The sequence below is a fragment of the Apteryx rowi genome, unplaced genomic scaffold (assembly GCF_003343035.1).
Source record: "Apteryx rowi isolate R43461 unplaced genomic scaffold, aptRow1 scaffold_70, whole genome shotgun sequence".
Classification (NCBI taxonomy): Eukaryota; Metazoa; Chordata; class Aves; order Apterygiformes; family Apterygidae; genus Apteryx; species Apteryx rowi.
In genome coordinates, this window is record NW_020450983.1 from 1,670,723 (window position 1) to 1,694,498 (window position 23,776).

At 36.3% G+C, this 23,776-nt stretch overlaps 1 protein-coding gene across 4 annotated transcripts in view; it reads left to right on the plus strand.

Annotated features, from left to right (window-relative positions):
- PLS1 (plastin 1) overlaps window positions 1-23,776 on the plus strand; it is a 50,027-nt gene that overhangs the window by 8,261 nt on the left and 17,990 nt on the right. For 3 of the 4 annotated variants that reach the window (XM_026087011.1, XM_026087010.1, XM_026087013.1), the window contains exons 2-5: window positions 15,356-15,464; window positions 19,353-19,516; window positions 21,203-21,332; window positions 22,967-23,099. In XM_026087011.1, coding sequence (XP_025942796.1) covers window positions 15,395-15,464; window positions 19,353-19,516; window positions 21,203-21,332; window positions 22,967-23,099 — 497 coding nt within the window. In that variant the 5' untranslated portion in view covers window positions 15,356-15,394. Of the gene's footprint in view, window positions 1-15,353; window positions 15,465-19,352; window positions 19,517-21,202; window positions 21,333-22,966; window positions 23,100-23,776 lie in introns of all 4 variants that reach the window. The other variant, XM_026087012.1, reaches the window with a different exon arrangement.

Below are 23,776 nucleotides of genomic sequence, written 5' to 3' on the forward strand. Positions count from 1 at the left end.
TTTGTCTTAAAGTTTTTATTTCTTTCTAACTAAGAATTTGCATCTGTTGCCTCACAAAATTTCTACATGTCTTCCCTCCCCAAATAATTATTGTGGTGGCTTGTCAACAGAACAAACTTTTTTGCCATGTAGCTCATTCTCTAAGCAACCTTTCTTCTTTTTACTAATTAAGTTCATTAGAATCAAGACATTTAAACTCAATGGATTAATCCACATCAGTGTTTCTCAACGAAATAAGCATATGTTGCGTGATTAATTGGGTGCTGCTTTGGCCTTTATGCTATCTAGACAGTGCTTCATTGGGATGCCATTTTAGAGTTATATTCTTTTTTCAGCTGGACTCCTCAGTCAGAGGAAGATAGATCAGTAATAGTGGGAAAGCTTGCTCCTCAGTTTTGAAATGAAAATATAGAAGGTAAGCATATTGTTAGCTTGCTAGTTGACATTAATAGCACGATAAATATTTGTGCCATGTTTAGAAATGTGAAAATAGGGATTTAAATATAGATTACTGTTCAATATTCATAGCATTAATTTGAGGGAGTTGAAAACATGAGTTCTGTTCCATGATTTGCCAGTCTGTGTAAAGTGTGAATGAACAGGAGAGGCTTATTCAATATTTGTGAAGGTCAGTGGGAGGAGGATGAGCCCCTCAGTGCAGACTTGTAGCTATCTAAAAAAATGAAATGTTTGCTTACTTAGTTAAAATGTTATGTGAAATAAATTTTGTATCTTGTAAATTGTCCTCCAGAGTTGTGTTTTGCCCTGGTTAAAGAGTAGATTTATCAACAGGCTGATAGTTGATTACACTTGGTTGTTTTATCAGCAAGAGGAAGTCCTTAGCTGCATTTTAGCTTTGCTAAACATGTGGAGCTTTGCTCGCTGAGTGCTAAAAAGTGTGCTGTGGTGTAAGCAATATTAATATTTTACTTGGAAAGCATCATGGCTTGAAAAGACTTTGGACTCTTATCTGGCAATTTTGGAAGACAGTGCAGCACTAAATGCAGACTATGAGAGAAAACAATTGTCACTTTACTGTGGGGCATTTTAAAATGCCTAGAACAGAGGAAATATAGATTCAAATTAAATTTAAGAATACTCAGAGTTCGTGCTTAATTAAGCAAAAAGTCTCCTCACAGAGGTGATCTGCATTGCCAGCTTACAGGATTTTCTCTGTAATAAGTACTGTGACCTGTAGTTAGTAGAGTTTAGATACCGTATATCTTTCTCACTTTATAAAATTTTAGATCATTAATTTTAAAACAACTTTTAAACCAAAAGGTAATTTTTTTTAAACTATCATTCTTAGGTTTGTAAGGACTGTTACTAGACTCGCACAATTTTGTAAGGTTAATGTTCTTATGATACTGGAAAATAGAAAATATTTCTAATTAATAAAGCCATACACATCTTTACACACTGATTTGCAGTAGATGAATAAAATATAGGTGTTTATTGCTTTAGTAGAAGGGCATGGGTATCTTTATATTAGACACACAAATTTTTTAAACTCGTGATTTTTGCATGGCTTCAATGTATAATTCAGTTGAATGTCATCTGTTGTGGCCCAGTCAGTACAGGGTTTAGGCCCAGTTAGCCTTTGGGTTTTTTGGTATAAGATATGASTGGAAAATACAGACGCTACAAGACTGTTAGCGGATTATAAGTGGGCTAACATTTCAGTTTGTTTTCTTCTGATTTCACAATTATGAAATTTTGAACATCTTTTTATAAGGAAGATGAGCGGTGCTTTAGTAATTTCTRAAAAATACTGATGACTCCCCTGCCAGTAGTCATCCTTAAAAGTAGCACACCAATGTATTTTTACAAAAGACTGGGAGATCAGACTTTCAGATGCTCAGAACACACATGTGAAACCAAATTTTTCCAACTGCACAGCAACAGGACTAGTGAGGGAGCCATAGCAACTGCRTAGCAAGAGGGCATCAACCTTAATACGGGCAACAGGGCCACAGCAATGCTGTTACAAATCCCGAGTGAGGCTGCTGTCTCCTGCCCTGGCCAGGCTGAGACTTAAGCCTTGGCTCAGGACTTGAAATGAGCGTTATGTCCCAGCTCTGTCTTGCAGTGATGAGGGGGCAGGAGTAGAGCATGGCCATTCTGTCYGTAGGGCGAAAACACTTGGTGTGGCTCTTGCCCATTGGGACTTAGCTGGGTTTTCATATTCACTGATCTTCACCATTAAAATGGGAGCTGAGCCCTTTGGGGAGAGAAGGGGAATGTCTGAACATGAAGGAGACTTGCAAAGAGAATGTATTTGTGATCTAACGGTGGTGAAAAGGATATTCATTTGAGATGAATGCACACAGTGATAGCAGTGCTCTGTTATTTGAGGTAAATGGTGCACACACAGGGGTTTGCATAGTCATTCAACTTTTGTCTGTTAACTCCTTCCTGCTTTAAGCTGGGATAGTGGCAGGTGTTAGATTTTTATTGCTCCTGGCAGATTTTGGYGAGACCTGTTCTCCTGCAACCATTTGATTAATGTAGACTTCTTTGCAATAACCTAAAAGATCTGAAAGTCAGAGACAAAAATTTCTTCCCCTTACGGAAATGGAGTAGTCCTTAAAGTTTATCCAGTACCTCTTAAAGGAGGGAAAGGGATGGGGATAAGGTTGGGAGGAGGATTCAAAGGAAAAACTGGAGTCCTACCAACCTTCCCCTTCTCTTTTCAACCACCCATGCCAGGCAACTGAGCTTCTCAGAAGGAGCTATTGGCTGGGATGGAAGAGCTTCCTTCATCCTGAGAAGGAGATATGTACCTTCTGCAAGGCGCGTATATTTCAAATATTTTGTTTTGGAGCGCAGACATGTCTTGCAGCTGCATTTATTCTATTTGTTCTGTGGATAAATACTTAGGGTTGTCAGCTCATGTTGCCAACGTAAATGATTAAAAAAAAAAAAAGGGTTTTGTCTAAAAGCAAGGGTTTTGTAAACTTATTACCTTGTTTCAATTTTGACTTCTGATGTTTGTAAGAAAGTTGGCAGTTTTCACTTTTTTCTCTGAGCATTAGAGAGAACTTTTTATTCTTAAAAGAAAACTAAAATTATCTCTTAATAATGAATCCTAAAGCTGAGGTTTTGAGTAATTCAGTTACATAAATTTTGCTGAGAAATTTCTTTTTCTTTTCCTCAAAATGATTTAAAAGTCTCAGTAACTCGGATTTGCTAACATGCTCCTTTATCCCCTACACTTTAGCAAATGTACCTCCTTAAGGCTATGAACCTGCTAATGGGTAACATTTATTTATCTGTGGACTCTGCAGAGACTGTATGGATTTGAAATGCTGCCACTTGCTTTTGCCACGGATTGTAGAAGCCCCTCCTTTTTCATATAGCTTGACCAATGAAAAAAGGAAAACAAAAATAACCTATGAATTTTCCGTGACGGAAAATCCTGGCTTGCTTGTAGTGTAGTATTTGTTCAGCCTAATCTTCTGATAATCTTTTGAACCATGTAGAGTTGAAGTAGGAATTAGCAGGTGACAGAAGGCCATATTGCCATCTGATAAATCAGTGAAAACTTTAAAAAAAAAAAAAACAAAAAAAAAACTGGCAACCTGCATCTATTTGGCACTATTTGGTAACTGTAATTAACTAGCATATTAAATATGTGGATGTCRGTTGAACTGCTGAGGACAGGAGAATGCTGATGCATTTATATTATTACACTTAATGGTCTTCACATGGTTAACTTCTGGGGTGACCTTAAAACCAAGTTCATTAGCAAGAGCTATCCCTATGGCTGTCTGCTGGAGTTTTAGTATTTGTAGCGAGGGTTTCTACTTCAGAGACTGCCAGAGAACAGGCATACTAAGAGGAGAAAGTAGTGTTTTCCAGGAGGGTGTTGCCAGTTGTACCATTTTAAGATCTCCCTCCCTTCTGCCTATTAGGCTGTTTGTTCATTGATAGCTTTGTTCATAGTTTTGGTTTTTACACTGTTGTGTGCTATGTGTTGTTTTCACACTTGGAGAGGAGAAAAAAATGATTTATAATGTTCCAATTGGTTTAAGAAAAAAATATTTTTCTGAAGTTGAGTCCCATGGAAGGATAAATTCCTTAGCAAAGAGCACTGAGTATGGTATGTCCTTCCTCTTAAGCAGCACTGAAGCTGGAAGAAATGGAGGCTTGGGGCTGGAACTGAGAGCCTTGCAAAAGACATTGTAAAACAATGATATTTTTATTACAGATTAAACAGCTGAAGGTGAGTACTCTTWGATTGTAATAGTTGAAATGTGAAATCCATCAAAATCTGGAAAATTGTGAACCTTCTAAATTGTGAGATTGTAACTTGCTAATGGCAGCAACAGAATTTTGGCTGTGAAACTGGTGATAAGAGTTGTTGTGCTAGAAGCTGGTGGATAGTGAAAAAGCTGTACTTAGTTTTAATGTTTCTGATTACTTTCATTTCCTTGCATACAAATACTGAGGTGGGGATAATATCAGATTGAAGTTGCAACTATTTGACTTGAATCATATTATCCATTTTAGAAATGTAACACTTAAACTGTAATTTAGAGAGAGACTGGAACATGGTGGGCCGATGACTTCTACAATATTATCTGTTTGCATAATTTGATGGAGCTTTCTATGAAAATTGAAGATACTCTCCAAAATAACAATTTGTCCAGTTGAGAAGTTATGTGAGAACCTGTTGATTTTTAAACAAATTTTTAGTCCTTCTGACTATAGAGAAAAGCTTGAAGAGGTAATCTGAAGATAATATGAAGTATCTGAAAACAGAAAACAGATGTCTTTCCAAATTTATCATTTTAAAACCCTTTGACATTTCATAATTTTGCAGTTGATCTCATGTAAATTGGCCCTGGCTCATGATTTTTGAAAAGTTGGGGGTGCGATCTTTACTTCTGTTTAACTTTTCTGTTTAGTAATTAACATGCAGTGTTGTTTATTACTATAGCACTATATACTAGTTTATAAGTATAACAATAATTAAAGCACAACACCCAGGCTTGTGAATCTTGTTTGTAGAGAACTGGAACATCCAGACAGTTGTTCTGCCAAATGAGCCTTCTATTGTCATGTCAAATCTTGAGTTCTCAGCACAAGTTTTACTGTGTACGTAGACAGAATTCTTACTGACGCTAATGTTTCAATAAGAAATTCAGGATTTGTCTCATAATTGAGAAGCATATCAGAGAACATTCATGCAGGAATATTTATACAGAAAAAGTAATGGTATTTCTATGTATAATTCTAGTTCCATGTAAACAAAAGCTGTACATGCATAAACTTAAACTGAAAAAAGAAGGTTATTAAGTTTCATTTGCTTAGTGCATCTTTTACTCATTTCCTTTTGCTGTTGTAAACTTGATATGTAATGTCAGCCTAGGCACAAAAGAGTGACTTGAGGATGGAGTGCCAGAATTAACTTGCTTTTGTTAGTGTAGCCTTTCCATTTATATTTTAGCATGGTTTGCTTTAATGAAATGTCACAGAGAAACCAGGTTTGGATTTTTAAATAGAAATTGTATCCTACAGAGCAGTGACAGGTTTTATCACAAAGTATTTCCTAATTTCTGATCAAATTCTCTTATGATAGTCACCATAGCCCAGGATGCCAAATACAGAAGTATTGCTACACCCAGAAACTGTGACAAGGTGAATGCCTACTCAGATCAAAGCACCATGGCAGGTTTCCCACGCAAACGCACGTTCGACAGAAAGTGGGGAACAGGGTGGATGTGGAGACAAGGTCAGTGGAGTAAGGGAGTCTCCTAGAATAGGAGAGGAGCAGAAGAGATCTACTGGTGGGAGTTTGCAGAGCGTCTCCAGGAAAGAAAGCCAAGCACATTTGTGTAAAGGGAAGCCCGGTGACTACTCAGCATGGGACATAGTTTTTAATATAATAAACTGATTTCTGGAGAGTATCAAATTATTCATCCAGATGCTGGTTGATAACACAGATGAGGGGTTAAAAGCAAGAATGTCTTATAAAATGAAACAGAATATTAAATTGATTGAACTGACTGGAAGAAAGATGAATCTGGTTTCTGTTTGGGGCTCAGTGAAATACTTCCCAGACCAGTGTGAAACATTATGCAGTTAACACTCTTGAAGTTTCTTTGACCAAATGACCTTAATCTGTTCGGAGCCCTGCTGCAGCTGCCAGTACCCTGCTACTTAGTTTGTAGCTAGCCTCAGTATATCCTTGTTGCACTGCAATCATGAAATGGTTGAGATACAGACACTGCTCTCTGTAAAATGGAAAAGAGAGATTCTTGCTTTCCAGACAGTGTCTTTAAATGTTTAATTTATATTCAAAAAATGAATTTGAGATTTATGGATAAAAAGATAAGGTGATGGGGTTGCTTCACTTTTCTGTTACCATTATTATTTTGAGTTATAGTGAGCAGGCTGTCGTGTCCTAGAACTGTCGAAGGACAGCATATTAATACTTCATTACAAATACATGTGATTTTAATTGTGGATAGAAGTTGTCCTGATTGTGACTAAGGTATATTTCTGCAACACGGGGAAAATTATTTTAATTGGAGATGAAAATGGGTCTTAACAGTAGTAAGTCACACACCTCTCAGAAATGGGCTGCAAGATTTATCAGTTTCATACCAGGATTTCTGAATTTTGTTTATGACCACTAGTTTTAATTGTATAAGGAAAGGGTAAACCTTATGCTAGACTTCTAATACTGTGGTGGAAGCTAAAGCAACACTAAAATGATTCACATTGGGAAGATTAATACCCAACTCAAAAAGATCACACCTATTACAATCCTAGCGGTTTCTACAAATGCTAATTTTCTAACAGTCTAGAGGAGACACTTGTTCTAGGATTTATTCACCAAAGGAAAAGTCATCTGCATAAGCTCCTATTTCCCAGGGGAATTCCCTATTCCCCCTTCTCTTACCACTGTTTTTGCCTGTTCTTCTCTGTCCTTTTCAGCATTGTGGTGTATGGGTTTTATCACTGGATGCAACTGTTCCTCATTCTAAAATCAAAATGTTAGTGAATATGTCACTCCGACTTTTCATGCATATAATGAACTATGTAACTGAGACCTTGACAAACCTTCCTGTTTACACTAACAATTGCAGTTCTACAACAGCATTAAATGTAAGCTAATTTCTTCCCTTTTGGAAGGGATGTCATTAAATTTGCATAGTATTTGAGTGATATGACTTAATAGATAGAGCTTGGAAGCAGGGAATAAGACTAACTAGTTTACTGATTACTTACGGCATGACTGTTAGAGTTGTTGAAAATCTACAAATTCATCTGATTCCAGTTGAGGTTACTGGTATTCCCCATGGCTGAAAAACTCGTTCATAGTGACTCTGGTACCTCTGCTGTGGATATCATCTAATAAGGTACATTGAGATCCTCTGGAAGAAGTTGTATAGATGAATATCAAAGTAACCAGTGTTCTTTAGACCAAATGGAAGGTTCGACTAGGATGTCTCAGAGCTTGAATTGCTGCAGCTTGGTGGCATGCTTTTTTTAGCTTGTGAAGTCATGAAGTCACTTAAATCTGCGTATCTTCAGTTCTGTCTCCAAGCTCCTTGGCTGGAAGGAATAGACTCATAAACTTCTTAGAAGGGCATATTAAGACCATCCTTTCTACTGTTGATTGTAGCAACTCTGTTCTTGTTTATTCTCTGTCATTTCCATGAGAATGTAGACTTATTTTATTTACAAGGCATACTGAAAAAATTACTTAGTGAAAACAATCTGTTATTAGTGGATAGTCTGTATGTTTATGTTAAATGTTAAGTCCTTACCTCTTCTGTAATCTTTTTTCCTGATAAAATATTTGTCGTTGGGGAATGAAGCAAATATTTAAAAGTATTTGACCATGAAAGTTGTTTAGCTAGCATAAAAGGTAATATTGATTTATGGTTTTGAGTATATTAAAATTCCTACTGTGCTTTCATTTTCCTTATGTGTTCAACATTATCCTGGCAGAGCTTGAATACCAAGCACATGTTTCTACTGAACTTTCACCAAGGCAAAGGTTGTGCACAATAAACCAAGAGTAAGTGCCACTTTAGCAGATTGATTTTTATCCAACCTTTAGTTTGGAGCGGAGTTCTTTGACTCTTGTCATGTCAGAGGCTCTCTACGGAAACTTCWTTTTTGTTTTCATGTCCTTTCATTTGTTGCCTATTGTGGCACAACTGGTTTAATGTTTTGTATTGTATACTTTTATTCTGTTCTCCCTAATTTATTAGGAAGCTTGTGTGTTATGTTTGTATTATATAAAATACAGCTTGTTTTTGTATTTCCAATGTTGATTTGTGTGTTATCTTCATGTCCTGAACAAAAAACACTTGTCATTCATGGGAGCAGATTTTCATCCAAAACCAATTTGCTAACAGGTGCAAGTATGCACTGTATTGCAGGAATACATAAATTTGACTTCCTTTCTCTTCTGTGTTACTCACAGAAGTGATGTTATAGCAACTAGCATGTTATGAATATTTATAAGCATCAGAAAATGCAGCAAGAAAGCAGTAACTCAGTGATGTGTATTGCTTTATATCATCTTAGTACCCCAATTTCACAGAGGAAGTCACTGTATTAGAGTGCTTTAGACCTGCTCTTGATAACATGCTCATTAATACCACAGAGTTTGTAAACAAATGTTTGTAAAGCAAATGAGGGAAGGAAAAGCTGAATGGTAGTTTGTACTCTGTTGTGGGACTTGGAAGATTAGAGTTTGCTTCCCTACTTTACTCTTGGTCTTTGGAACAGGGATGGGAGGAAAGGTACTGTACTGTGTCTTGGCAGCTGTGAGGAGCAATTGCAGTGGGAGGTTTTGTCTCCCACCTCCTACACTAGACTAGAGCATCCTTAGTGCAAATGGAATGAAAGCGTACAGCCTCTAATAAACCTTGACACAACGTACTCAAGTAGCAATTTTGAGGGTTTTTATAAGTCTGGCTAAATTTGGATTGATTTTTGGATGAGCAGACATCACTTTGACTGTAAATATGGGCTAGACACATTTTCAAGTCCCTGCTCAAAAACATAGAGGGGATAAAACATTCCCAGTACTGTACTGGAGGCAGCTGAAACTTCTAAAGCCTTTAGAAAAACAACTAATCAATGAAACCAGAATCAAGTCTCACAGGGTCCAAGATAATCAGCTTGGGCAAATTCAGCCCAAACTGTTGGTGTAGTTAAACTGTAAACAGTTGAAAACACAATGTTTCAGGAAAGGTATTACTATGAACTCTGCATGTAATAGCATTTTTTTTCAGAAACACTTTCTTAGAGGTGGTCCTTCTATAGCAGGTAGGTTTTCCATTGATCTGCTTTATTACTTGTGCTGAATGCAACGATACAAAGCACAGGCAGGCTGAGATCCTCTTGAATGATGCATGTGAAGGAAACTATGTGAAACTGATACTATTGATGAATTTGCATGGCTATTCGGTGTACTCGGCAATCAAAGGCAGCAGGAGGCATTTTGTTTGGAAGAAAAGGTAACTTTCAAAAGTAAATGCATATTTGCTTTATAGTAGAAATGCTCTTGATCCTGACTTAAGTCTCACGAAATTATCCTGTTAAGTGAAATTATTCCATACTTGCACCCCAGTAAGTGAATTCAGATAGGCCCATGACCAGTCTAACAATTAGATGCATTAGCCTACTGTTTTATTGCTTATTCTTGAGTCACTCATATTTATCTTAAAGGCATAGTGGAAAATGTTGATTTTATTATTCACCAGTGATGAATAAATTCCTACAGAGTGAATAATTAACTTGAATGTAAATCTCCTAGTCCTTCCACATAGCATAAGATATATATTTCATTGACACAAAGTTTTACTGTTATGGTTAGTTTGATAGTCTTCCTCTAGGAAAGACCAKTGCAAAATATACCAGTTCCTCACTTGTTAATTGTACCTTGTTTGCTGTGTAACACTGTACCTGGAAGAGTGAGGAAAATACCATGACTTACCCGTTTATATCTTGAAGCATGACATTTCTTTATTGTTACCATCTGAATTCCAGTAATCACTAAATGCTTTTGATGGCCATAAATATATCTAGCCTTATAAGCCCAGGCTGAGAAACATAGCCTCTGACTCTTTCAGGTAGTAAGGTCTCAGACTGGCTATGTGATATTTAAAGTACTATTTTGATTTCTTATAGTTCTTATTCTACTATATATCATTTTAATGAATTAAATGAATTAATTTATAATGAAATGTGAAATGCTTTTACAACTATTTCTAACTGTACCTTGTGTACCTTAACTATACACTGCCTCTTCTTTTCTTTCCATAAAATTAGGAACACACTTCAGCATGTAACATTCTCCTATATACATATATGTCTTCATACAGCTGATTGCTTAGACTGACCTTTCAATTCTCTCTGGAAATAAGTGATCATATTTAATAGTAATTCTGTAAGTGTGGGGGTTTTTTTGTTGTTGTGGGTGTGTGGGTTTTTTTGTTTTGTTTTGTTTTTTGGGTTTTTTTTTTAGCTCTCTCCTGTTTTAAAGGTATATGAGCATCCTGTTGGCTGCATTATGATTTTTCTTTATAAGACCCAGTGCTGGTAGCCCATCATTATACAGGTGTGCTAGATTCTTTTATTCTACCTTTGGAGGACGGTATTGCACAATCTAAATCTCTTTCACTTTAAATAACAGGATGTGTTATTCTCCCCTATTAACATCTCCCTAAGCCTTTTCACTGATAAGGTGGTGATAAACTACCCTTCCATATCCTACACTAATGTAAACTACAGTATCAAAAAAGATTATAAAATCACTTGACACTATTGGTCCTTCGTTTTGCGATCAAGATCAAAAGACTTTGAGCAGTAAAAGATGAGTCTTCATTGCTGATATCATAGCTTTACTATGGACCTCTGGTGAAACATCTAAAATAACTTATCCTTTCACATTATTAAAGGATTTGTTTAGTTGGCCCATAATCATCTTTATATTTGGAGGTTAAGAATAGTAATTGTAGGTAGTGGATACCAATACCTGGTTATTGACATAAATGCAGTAATTCTTGCACAACTTGTRTTTGCTAATTATGCTAACCCGGCTGTCATTAGGAACAACAGATTTAAGGGTGCTGCAGGGGGAGAGTGGTTTTTGCACCTGACCTAGAAGAGGGATGTGTCTAAAGCCAGACAAAAGAACAGTAACAAAAGAAAATAGACTCTTGAGTCAGCATTTGTAATGTCCATTGTAGTTGCAGAAGCAGCTGCAGCATGAAAAGAAGGCAAATAGAAATTGAAATGAAGAGCTGGAAAAGAAATTGTTAGTTGCCTGCGGGGATGGAGGAAACCACTGGGCCTGCTTGCCAATTAGCTGCTCCGGTTTTTTGACAGCTTTGATAATGGGTCAAAAAAAGGGCAGGAACTGCTGTTTGGCCTCCTCCCTTTCTCCTTGGCTGTTGCTCAGCCAGGGACGCTCCTCCACACACAAAGAAGCATCCTGATGGCGTCAACAGCAGTTTTATCTGTCTTAATGTTGTATATGGAACATTTCCAGGAAACTCCACTGGATTGTCTTTAGATACAAAAAGCCTTCTGGGTGCAGAAGACAGGCTTAGGATTGCATGACTACTGTCCGTTCATGTTAAGCATATTGGCCAGGATTAAAAAGAGGATTGAGGGTCCTTTCTCAGCATAAAAACAGTGTTTGTACCTCCTCTATCCTAGAGCAGCAGAAGATGGTTTAATGTAAGCATGGGCTACAGAAAATCTTAGTGTCATATGGACACTACCAGGGTACAGGGAAACACATGGTCTGTAAGTTAACATATTTTTCAGGAGATGGTCATAGTTCCAATAGATGTGAACTTTTCTAGATTTAGTTTTAAATCGTGTGGGAATTGCCTGCAGACTTTGAGTCTTCTTTTGGGTAATGGTGAACCCTGTGTGTGCAAAGTGTTTATTAGCTTAGATAGGCGTTCCTTTTCTCAACTGAAATTGTCCGAAATGTCTGGCATTTTTAGTTATTGTCTTTAGTTGTTCAAACTAGATCTGTCCTGAACACCAAAAATATAATTGCAGCACTTTTGGCATTTAATTGACCAGCTGATTTACCCTGTAACTATTTAATACAGTATTTAAGGTTTCTCTTTAGATCAGAGGTATTAGCTTTATCTCCTTCATTCAAGCACAGAGTACCTGGTGTTACTGAAATAAACAATATCTTTGGAAATCAAAGATGGCTATTTTCCAACATAGAATTATATAAAAAATAAGCTGGAGAGTAAAACTAATTACTATGCAACTTTTGAGAAATTATCTTTGATGAAGTCTGAATCATGTTAATAATAGTTTTAAAAAATTAAGTGTGACAGAGGTGTTGCTGTCTTTTGTACCTGTGTTGCTAAATATTTMACTTATGCTTTGACATCTTGTTCCTGTATTTCTTGTCTTCTGTCTCTTTGCAGCTTCACAGTCCTTGTAATTTCCTTGTTAATATGAATGTGTTAATTTTTTTAACTTAGTTTTTCAATTTTCCAAACCTTATTCTTTTTTTTATTTGGGTTCCTAATCAAGATCCTTACACTTCAGAAAGATCTATGTGTAAGGTCATTTTTCTGAACTTACTTTTAGATTATTTTTTTTTCTTTTCAGTATGAAGAAGGGTACATGCTGCTAGTAAGCTTAGCAAAATGCATGAGTAGGGTTTTAATCTAGTGCTTTAAATAAGATTGAGTGACATGAAGGAAAAAGACTTAACTCACCACCCACACTCAGGGCCATATCCTGTGTGACCCAGTCAGTCCCAATATCATGGCTGAATTCTTATTTCCGGCTACCAGAATCTCCCTCCAGCTGCATATTTATTACATATCTATCTTCCAAATATGTTGAACAACTACAATTTTTAACATTTACTTTAATATTTTCACATTTTAAAAACTATAATTTGGAATCCAGCTTTTGTCAAGATGTCTCTTTTTTCTCCGAAAAGATACTATACAGATGCAAGGACACTAGAATATCGACAGCTTTAGCCAGGCATTAAATACAGATGGTCTGTAAAAGTGGAATAAATAAAATAGCTCAAATGTCTCTGCACCTCCTCTTTAAAAAATAGTTAAATACTAAGTAGCACATACTGAAGCAAAATATCAGACAGGCTAGCCATACCTTTTGTGTGAATGGTGGAGGGGGGTGGGATCGAGAAACCCGCACTTTCTGTATAACTGTAGGCAGCTGCGTAAGAAGTAGTCTCACCCGATGCGCTTCATTCTCAAAGCAAAGGTGGCCAAACCATGAACAGCATGTGAACAAACAATGCGGGTTGTGCTGTAGTTCTCATTTAGTCTCATTTCATAGATAGAATTGATAAACAAATTACATTGATAAACAAATACTCTCTCCAATTGTATATCAGGCTTTGCCATCATTCAGTACAAAAGTATGATATCTTTTTCAGTGAAATAAAGTGATGTCACTGCTTATAATTCTGGTATCTGGAGACACTTCAGTGTTTTAAAGAGGTGTAACATTGCCTCACCAATTTGTGGCCAACCACAGCTGATTTATTTTGTGTTAAAACTATTTTGCCAGCAGAGTAAGTGTAATCCACATCAGCAGTATTGCATGCATTCCTCATGGACTCCCTAGTAATCCTTCAGGAAATCTTTGGTTCTTGTTGGCAGAATCCCCTGGCAAACTGCAGCTGCCCTGCTGCCTCTTCTCTAATGTTGTCATTTGTGTCATTTCTTCATTTGTATTTTTTCTCACTATCAGACTGTGAAGGATTGAAAGAAAACTGAAAAAGCTGCAGTGGGGAAAAAATTATTTTCTAACAGAAATACAGAGGGATGATGTTTAATTTCCTTTTCTGAACCAAATTATGATTCCCTTATTACAGTCTTAAGTAGACCTTAGAGGGATCCTATTGTCATAGTTATTGTACAAGCATCTAGTGATGGGAGGGTCCCTGCAGTGGGAAAGTCTGTAACCTAATTAGGACAGACGAAGATGAGAAACAGATAGTCTTGCCCCAGGCCGTGCAGCAGGTCCATGGTAAAACTAGTCACTGAAGAAGAGTCTTCTGTTTCCTGTTCCAGTGCCCACTGGGTAATAGTAGAGTTCTGTTGATGTGTGCAGTTTTTTGTAGAGAAGCAGTTGCATAGTCTGAACGTAACTATTATGAGCAAATATCCATCCTTCTGAGGTTATAGGAATATTTTTCTTGCTCCATACACTAAAACAAAAACAACCAAAACAGAAGGGGAAAAAACACAGATAAAGTATAGGATAAGTTTGATCAAAATATTAATGTAAGGGTTTCTGAGGGTGGGGGGGGAAGGCATGTGGGTTATTTTTGTTTTGCTTTTGAAAAAGAAAAGACAAAATTTATGCTTAATGATAGCCACAGCACTATCTGTGGCACCTAGTGGTCTCTACAGCCCAGTGTTGCAAATGAAGAACTTTGCAACCCAAAGATGGGTGCTGTAGCAGACTTGCTTTGTATGCACAAATGGGTGTGCATGTTGGAAAAAGGCAGATGCAAATATAACCTTGCATTTTTGAGACAGTTGAGTGCAACTTCTTTAAAAGTTTGTTCCTTAACAAGGGTTCAAACCATCCTGTTGTAAAACCAAGGGTAGATAGTCTTGATGATAGGAGTTGGGGGCGAGGATATGTCATGGGGGTTTATTATCTGCCCTTGTGAAGGGCTCTTCTGTTTTATTTTGCTTTTTTATGGGCTTGGGTAGAGAAAGTGCATTTATATTGAGACTCTATCTTTGTGCTAAGTGTAGGCCTTCATTCCACCCTGACCGTGTTTTGAGGCAATAGCCTTTGTCGGAAGGGTGAAGTAATGGTCAGGAGGTGATGGCTTCTGCAGTGCTGTGGAAAGGTTTGCCAGAGTTTGCCTGTTGTTGATTGTAAGCAGGTGCTTGAAGGTATCCCACTGAGTTTAACTACTGTGCAGATGCTGGAGTGCTCAGTGCAGGGTTAGGTCCTAGCACTAAGCCCTAATTGACAATGAGTTTGCACTGCGCTTGGAAATGAAGTTTTCTAAAACTGGTTAGTTGAAATGAAAGGCAACGATTTTAACATTGGAAAACTGTTCAAGCAATGGATGTAGATTGTTGATTAATGTTTATTCTATGCAAATGAAACATCAGGTGTATGAAAAAGGCCATTGCTATTGTAAATTCTCAGTCACTGTCACAGTAAAAAGAATTGCCAAATATATGATGTATTTTAAAGTGTTGTTCATATCATTGTAAGTGGGGCAGGCCTGGAGATGACGTTTGGGTCTGGTACCTTGTATTGCAAAGATCAGTAACTTATGTTAGGATCTGTTTAGAATTGATGCCTTATAACACTATCTGTTTATTATTAGGTATAAGCAATTGAGGACAACTGTTGTTGCTGTCAGAAGATGGAAAACAACATAACTACTATCTCTCGTGAAGAGCTTGAAGAACTAAGAGAAGCATTCAGTAAAATAGGTATGTTTTAGATGAGAAAATAAATAAGGATGCCATTAATACTGCAGGGCCATATAGGTTTTGTGGAAGAAATCATTATGGAATTGCTTTGTTTTGATAGTGCCATGTTTTGTTCTGTGTTGCCAATAACACCTAAGAAAGAAGAAAGGAATGTTTGTTTAAAAACACTTATTGTCACTGAAATTATTTGTTTACACTGTATTCGCTTCTCTCAACTTCAGCAATGAAAACAGATGCATCAATTTAAATATTGTTGCTAGGCAGTTGAATTTTTTGTGCGGCTGTACTTGCAGCATGGTAGCTCTCAAAATAGTTTTTGGAACTACRTAAATATGAACAACATTTTGTTTTGATTAAACTTAAATTGTTAAATATTTGCATGTTTAATTATTGACCTAGATAATTGATGTGGTCTTTTTTTTTTTTTAACTTTACCTATGTGCTTTGGCAAACTAGTAATTTCTCTTTTAGTTTAGTAGATCTGATTTTACATTTTAAATAAGCTAAATTTGGAGATTTTTCGTCTTGCCTCTGTAGCAAGCAGGTGTTAATGAATAACTCTGTACAATTTTGAATGTTTGACAGGATGTTTGCGGATTAATCTGAGAGTAAACATAAATAGTGAAAAATTATATAGCAACTAACCCTTATTTCCAGATTGCAATATCCTTATGAATGTTAAAGTTCAAGTCTGTTTGTATCTTGTTAGCAGCAGTTCTAAGGGGGTTACACGTAATTGTGCAGCTGATCAAAACAAGCAAATGTATTCCCAGTCATTTCTAATGGGGGAATAGAATCGTTTCAGACCCATTCAAAATAATCTTTTTAGTACATGCTTTAAGCGTCTGAATTGCAGAAAAACGTTCAAGATAACTGCTACTTACTAGGCTGTACTCTGAGATGGTTCTGATAGCAGAATGACCCAGTGGCCTCACATCCCATTTTTCGTTGCTTTGCCTTTTGCCTTGACATTTCCCCTCCCCCCCCCCCGGTAAAAATAGGCTTTTATTTTTCTGTTTTTAATATAACAAAATCACTACAAAAAAACAATTGGCTCAGCAGCAGCTGAAATACAATGTCAGTAACTGCAAAATAACATACTCGAAGAAAAAAATCCTACTTGCACAAAAAGGTGAAGGGATCTTTCAGCTTGTAACAGCGGGGGAAGGTGTGGGAATCACTGGATGAAAGGTATGGAACAGCTTCAGGCAAGAACAGTCATATTTATTAGGTCTCTTCAGCTTAGTAAAGAGACTTCTGGGAAGTCGTATGTTAGAGATCTGTGAGACCATGAGTACTATGGAGAAGGTGAACAGGGAATTACTCAGTTTCAATGCAGGCGTCAGATGGAGCCCAATACAGATTAAGAAAGCTTAAAACAAAAAGAAGTAATTTTTCCACACAACGAATAATAAAACCATGAACTCATTGTCTCTGGATGTTGGTGAGACAAAAAAAGACTAGAAATGATAAAAGGTTCTGATATGTTCATGGAAGATAATCCTTGGGTTGTTATTAAACACAATTGTCTTGATGCAGTTCTTGATACTCAGGAAGTCTATTACCTGCAGGAGCTAGCAGGATAGACCAGAAAAAAAAAGACCGCTGTATAGATGTCTAATCATCAGTCTATTGGCAGCTGTTAGGATATTTGGCTACTCGCTTGGTGTTGTCTAACAGCTTTTCTATTTGTTTATTTGTCTTTCACCATCTGCATTTCTTTTTCTCCCTTTCCTTCCTGAGTTCTCTCACCTTTCTGCTCCCAGTATTGTCAGTATTGCTTCTACTCACTGAAAATAATTTCCTTCCTTTTTGTAACATGCTGTCCATAAAATGTAAAAATTAATTAAAATATCTTCTAGGTTTTTTTCTTTTTTCATTTTTACATATCAATGTCTTTATTGATAAATTGCTTGCAGCTATGTTTGTAAAGTAAGAGGAAAGGAACATATTTAACTCTCTGCGTGTCATTGTGGAAACTTACCTTCAGTGAAAACTGAACCTAGAGAACTGAACTAGCTGAGTAATCTGAGTGAAATCGTGAGCATGTCCTCTATTTTTTAGACCATGCTTGCTATTACATGTGGTGTTACGTGTCTGACAGGTAAGCCAGACAGCGGATCATTAGTACGTACGCAGACATCTGTGTAGTGATTTCTGAATTGTTGGTAGTATCCAAAACACAACAAGAGATTAAATTTTTTCCTTTTCCTTTATTTATTTATTTATTATTTAAACCTTTCATCAGGAGTAAAATTTAGCCTCCTTATGAAGCTGTACAGAAGCTACATAGAATAGTATGGATTACAGGGAAATTAGTGTAGAGCAATCAGTTAATGGCTAGAGATCAAAGTACATTTCTCTAGTAGGTCCTTCTGTAATGTATTCATCCACTTTGGTATTACTGATTGTGTTCTGGTATTAGAGAAAATATGAGGAGAGGTCTTTTAACTAGTTAACCGAAGTTAGAAGTTAGAGTAGCCAGAAGATCTTGCTTCTTTTTTGGACTCATTGTGTTACTTGTGACAGTCTCTTAAATTATTTACCTTAGCTACATCATTTGTAAAATTGGGAAAATACTATTAACGCACATATATCAAGAGTTTTAGTGTAATGATGAAAGAGAGTGAAAACTGTTGTCAAACATGGAAAATATTAGTATTAAATATATCAAAGAGTGGGCATACACTAATTATGCTGGATATAATTTCTTGTATTTGGCGTTTGATGGAACTTCATGTATATTGTCTATGGGCTATAGCTTTGCCTTTCTGCTTATAAAAATATTTATGTTCATTATGTAGACATTGCACTATATATCATGTAAGACTATTTTAATTGGCATTCTCAAATCCTTCTGTGTGTGTGTGTGTTTTACCTATATTTATATTTTTTATAAAATCATATTTCTGCAATACTGTGGATAAATCATATTTTAGGTTTGTAAAATGGTGCTTTACTGTACTAAGCCAAGAATTGAGGACAGCTTCCTGTGCAGAGATTGGCCTAAGGTAGAAGTACCTAGGGAATTTTTATGACTTCTGCTGTGTAGTTCATCAGGAGTACTACAAATTATACTGAATCTTTGTTGATATTTTCTTATGCAACATAGCTGTTCGCTGCTTCTTACAATTGTGAAGCTATGCCACATCTCATGTTGAAAAAAGCCTTCTGATACTTTGCGGCAGGCTGAAATTCCTGACGTGGTCTTGCAAGCAAAAAGTGAGGGTGGCAGTACAAATTGCTCACAACAGGGCTAGTTAATAGATTAAGCAAGGTCACCTTTAATGAAACGGATATAGATCATCCTGCATTTATTCTTCACAGGTAAGCCTTACCACATCAAAAGTTTTAAAGACTAGAAAATGTCTATCAGATATTAGGATAAGAAGCAAAATGCGGAGTCAGGTAGAGTTCTTGTGATAGTAGCTGCTGTTTTAAAAACAGCTTGCACAAGATTTGAATTTCAACCATAAAACTTTTACCGATTGCAAATATTATAATACTGATGATAAGATGATGATAATTGATCTCCCTTTAATTTAAAGGTTTGTGGAGAACTTTGTTGGAGTCTTAAGATATAAAAGCTTAAATTTGATATTGACAAATTTGTCATCTTGTTATACCTGTGCTTTGGGATTATAAGATAGTTCCTGAGAAAATACAAAACAAAATGGCACAGTTCCTAGGCAGTTGTGGCTCTAACCCCCAAGTATTCCTTCTTTTTTTGTTATGTTGTATGCAGTAAAGACAAAGGGAGAAATAAAGTTCACCTAGAATTGCAATGCCATTTCTCACACTTTGTTTATTCTCAACAATTATTATACCTGTGGGTTTTTTTTTATTCTTTACATAAGCATAAAAACAATGAGTATTCTCATTTTACAGATATTGACAACAGCGGATATGTCAGTGATTATGAGCTTCAAGACCTATTTAAAGAAGCAAGCCTTCCCTTGCCTGGTTACAAAGTCCGGGAGATTGTAGAAAAAATTATTGCAGTAACGGATAGCAACAAGGACGGGAAAATCAACTTTGAAGAATTTGTCTCTGTAAGACATTACTCTTAGACTTTCCTTTAACTCATAACTGATTGATTTTAATAACTAGTCATTTAAAAAGGAAGTATAAACTAATTATTAAGCCACTGCTTAAAGAGTAGAATGTATGATATTCTTTAATATGTACATTTTCTTTTTAGAAAAATATCTGTGCTTTTGCCTCTGCATGTGATATGCAACTACAGAGTAACAGAGATGTATGAGTCAGAAAGAGCTGATTAATAATATTAATCAAGAATAAAGGAAAGTCATTTTTTCAATAGCTCTCTTCAGCTCTTAAGAGTGCCCTTTAACAGTGTGAAGATTAATATCCTAAGAATTATTATGTGTAGGCTGAAATGCAGTAGGAATTTTGTGCTTCTCTACTTTCAGTTCCTTTGAATATTCAACCCGTGGTTCTTCCTTAGTAAACCCTATAATCAGAGCGTTGTACAAGATATTCCTTTGCCTGTCTAGTAAGACAGAAGTCTCTAGACTGTCCAATATCTGATGAGAACTAGGACAGAAGACTAAACTAAATGATACAACTAAGTAATATTTTGAGAATGGGAAGGCCTTCGGTGACAGTTTACAATATCCTGTATAATTATTTCCCAGTTGTTATATTTGACTCATTTAATTTTGTTGGTCTAATTGGGCAGCACGTGAGAATGCAGAAGTTCCAATGAGTCCTACTTTCTGTTTCCTCAAAGATGAGGGGCATGGATTATATATTGTAGGAACTGCTGGGTCAGGCCTTGCCCCGACCAAAATGTAGATTGTTACAGGTACTGGCCTTGAATTCTCTTAGTGATACGCTAATGCTTGCGCTGCTCTGCTTAATCACCATACTATGTTAAGGACTGTATTTTATTGGAAGTGGGGTAGGATTTTTCACACAAATTTGAATGGTTTAGAAACTTTTTATGTGGGTCACTGACTAGTGTGTTTTATTCAAGAGAACCCAAATCTTTTCAGGCTGTTGGTTTGTGGGTTTTTAAAATAGTTTTTGCTTTGGATTTATAGTGTTAATGTTGATGGCAGCAGGTTACTTGTTTAACTAGATGTTTCTTCACAAGATTCTAATTTGCACTGATTTGCAACTGAGATACAAATATTTGTACCTGAGTATTGAACCATATGTGTTACCTGTACATCATTATCAGTTCTGAGACCTCTACAGTGTTTGGACAAATTCAGGATACCTATCAGTACACCTAACTTGATTTAATATTACAGGTAATTGGAAAACTGTATCAGGCAGCCTGTTTAAAAGGATGAGTAAGAGTCATGCAGTAACCTTTAAAGCATATGATGAAGTAAGCGGAAGAAATATGCTCTAGTCCTACATGAAAATATGTATCTTTATGATTTTTTTTTTTTTAATTTACCAAATACCTGTAGAAAAATTGTGTAGATTGCTGCATATCTAGTATGTTGGATAGCGTGACTTAAAAGTAGCATCTTAGGTACTCACTGACCAATAATATATTAGATATCCAGTATGCAGGCTTCAGGAAGGGATTTGAACTAATTTTACCAATACAATAATTTTTTTTTTTCCAGAACAGGAGCCAATGTAAATAACAAAGGGAGTCAGGTTAGTTACTGACTCTACAGTACTTAACGTGAGTTAATACTTAAGTAGTTGAAGGTATGATCAGTCACAAAATGCTCTCTGTTTTTCTTTTATTCCAGATTATTCAGGAATTGAAAAGCAAAGATGTTAGCAAATCCTTCCGAAAATCAATAAACAAAAAGCAGGGTATTACAGCAATTGGAGGAACATCCTCAATATCTAGTGAGGGGACACAGCACTCTTATTCAGGTAAGAAATAAAAACATGCAAATCATGCGTGGGGGGAAAGAGCGTTGAAATTTGGACTACAGAGAAAGAAGAAAAATGTACTGGAAAATGTTGCTGTTGAAAGCAAATTAACAGAAGGAAAGCATCTGGAGATGCACAAGACAAGTGTCGGTGGTATTTTATTAAAATGTGGGCTGTTCAATTTGTTGCTAGCTTCATGCTGCACCCAGAAGTAAGTTTTTGCATCTTTGCCAGAACAAAAAATGAAAACAAGCACTGACAAGTGGAAACTTGTGTTTCCCTGACAAGTGGAAACAAATAAATAAATGGCCTCTTTTGGGTATATTTCTAGTAAATAGACTTGAAAAGCTAACCTGCTTTTAGTCCTATGATGAGATAAAAATGAAACCCCATTTTCATTTCACAATGCTAACCAAAATGAAAAAAATACAGAGATTTTCTGGCTGGAAGGGACTCCTCAGCTATTACAGAATTGTGCACACACATATCTTTTGCATAGCCTATCTCATGGTTGAGAAGCTGCTTTTTAATATTTGATCTATGTTTCTTTCTAGCTCCCCCTATTGCATGCCATATACATTGATAATTGTGCCTAATTGCTTTGCAGGTTTTGCGTTTTGCTGTGGTTTTAGAAATATATTAAGATTTTGTATATGAGGAAGGTTCACTTGATTAGCTGAAGGTGATGATACCCTCTTTGTCCGGGTTTTATCGTTGTAGCAGCATTTGCACTCGATATATCCCCGAAGTAGGGGGGATATTCCATCTCAAAGGACACCTGATCAAGTCTCAGAAGCAGGTTTGTAGGATGGGCATTACCAGACTCCCTTTCATTTTTAGTGGCAAGAAACTGACCATTCTAGAGTGTGATTTTTCTCACCTGGCTTCATCAGCCGACTAGTTTATGAGATGAGCTGTGTGCTAGAATTTCATGTTTCTTCCCATTGATAATAGGAGTAGTGTAATGTCTCAAATGTAGGTTTCTGTCTTGTACGCTTCTTGAGCAAAGTGAGGAGAATGCTACCTGTACTGTCTGGGAATTTTGGATACTGATAGAGTAGCTTCATTTATTGTGGTTCTGATAAGCATTCTTAGAGACATTATAAATTCTGTAAAGTAGATATGAAGAGAGAGAGAAAAAGAGACTCTCTTTAAAACTGCTAAGGTACTAGGTAAATACAGCAGAGCAATTCTGATGACAGTCTCAGAAATACTGTCAGTCTCTGAAGTCCTAGGAGAAGGCAGAATAAAATGTTGCATTTTAGACCAAAGCTATACATACTGAGATGTTGCATATTTCTGATTTTAAATTCCCATCTTTTCAATGTAATCACTGAGAAACTGAACTCCAATAGTCAACCATAATGATACTTTCATCAGTATGTTGTTTTGACTTCTATGTTATCCTTCAGAAAATTACCAAGTGTTTAGAGGGTGCAGTAGGGGAAAGATAAATCTGTACCTGTAGTTTTTTCTTGTCTGCTTTCCCACTGGTCTGCTTTCATCCGTAACTGGCCCCTGTGAAATTAAGGAGCTTTGTTGCAGATGAAGCTTTTTGTTTGACCTAAATCTGGTGTTCAGCAGTATGTGTTCATGGAAATGATAATAGATTATTTTAATGTTGCTCTTTTCAGAGGAAGAAAAAGTCGCTTTTGTTAATTGGATAAATAAAGCTCTACAAGATGACCCAGACTGTAAGCACCTCCTTCCCATGAACCCATCAGATGCCAGTCTTTTTAAATCCCTTGCAGATGGGATTCTCCTTTGGTGAGTCTAGAGCTGAGAGGAGGAGAAGTTCATCTCAAAGGTTAAGTTCTGATCACAGTGAAATGAATGGAAAATGTTGATGTTAAACATCATGACTTGGCTCTTAAATATTTCAACAAATGTGTATGATGTGGAAAACCTGTTCACCCTTAGAAATGTTTTAGTACTTTTTTTTAATATGTCTCTGTGCATATGTTATAGAAATCTTTTCGACTTCAGATCTGTAATTATACATGCCAGATGCGTGCAGGCTGTTTATTAATGAAATAATTACACAGTTGACCATCATATTCATTAACAGAAATAAGTAGAAATCTTTGCCATTTCAAATATTTTAAAAAGTTACTAAATCTACTTACTATATCATGGGACTGGACGAACAGAAACCTGAGTTAAATCTGTGGCAAAAGCACAATCATATAGTACTGTAGTCTGCTGTAACTTTCTAGTTAGTTAAACTAGACTAACAGCACTTAACCATATACTATGGTAACAAAGGACTAGTTCGTTAGTATTGATGTGAATTAGTCTTTGAGATCCTTGAAGATGCGAGATACTGTAGAAATGCAGGGCAGAAGTAGATTAGTTATAATATAAATATTTTCCCAAGAGRCTAGTTTACAGTTGTTGTATTCTCAAGAACTTTTTGACAGTACAGCCGTGCTTTGCTGCTTCAG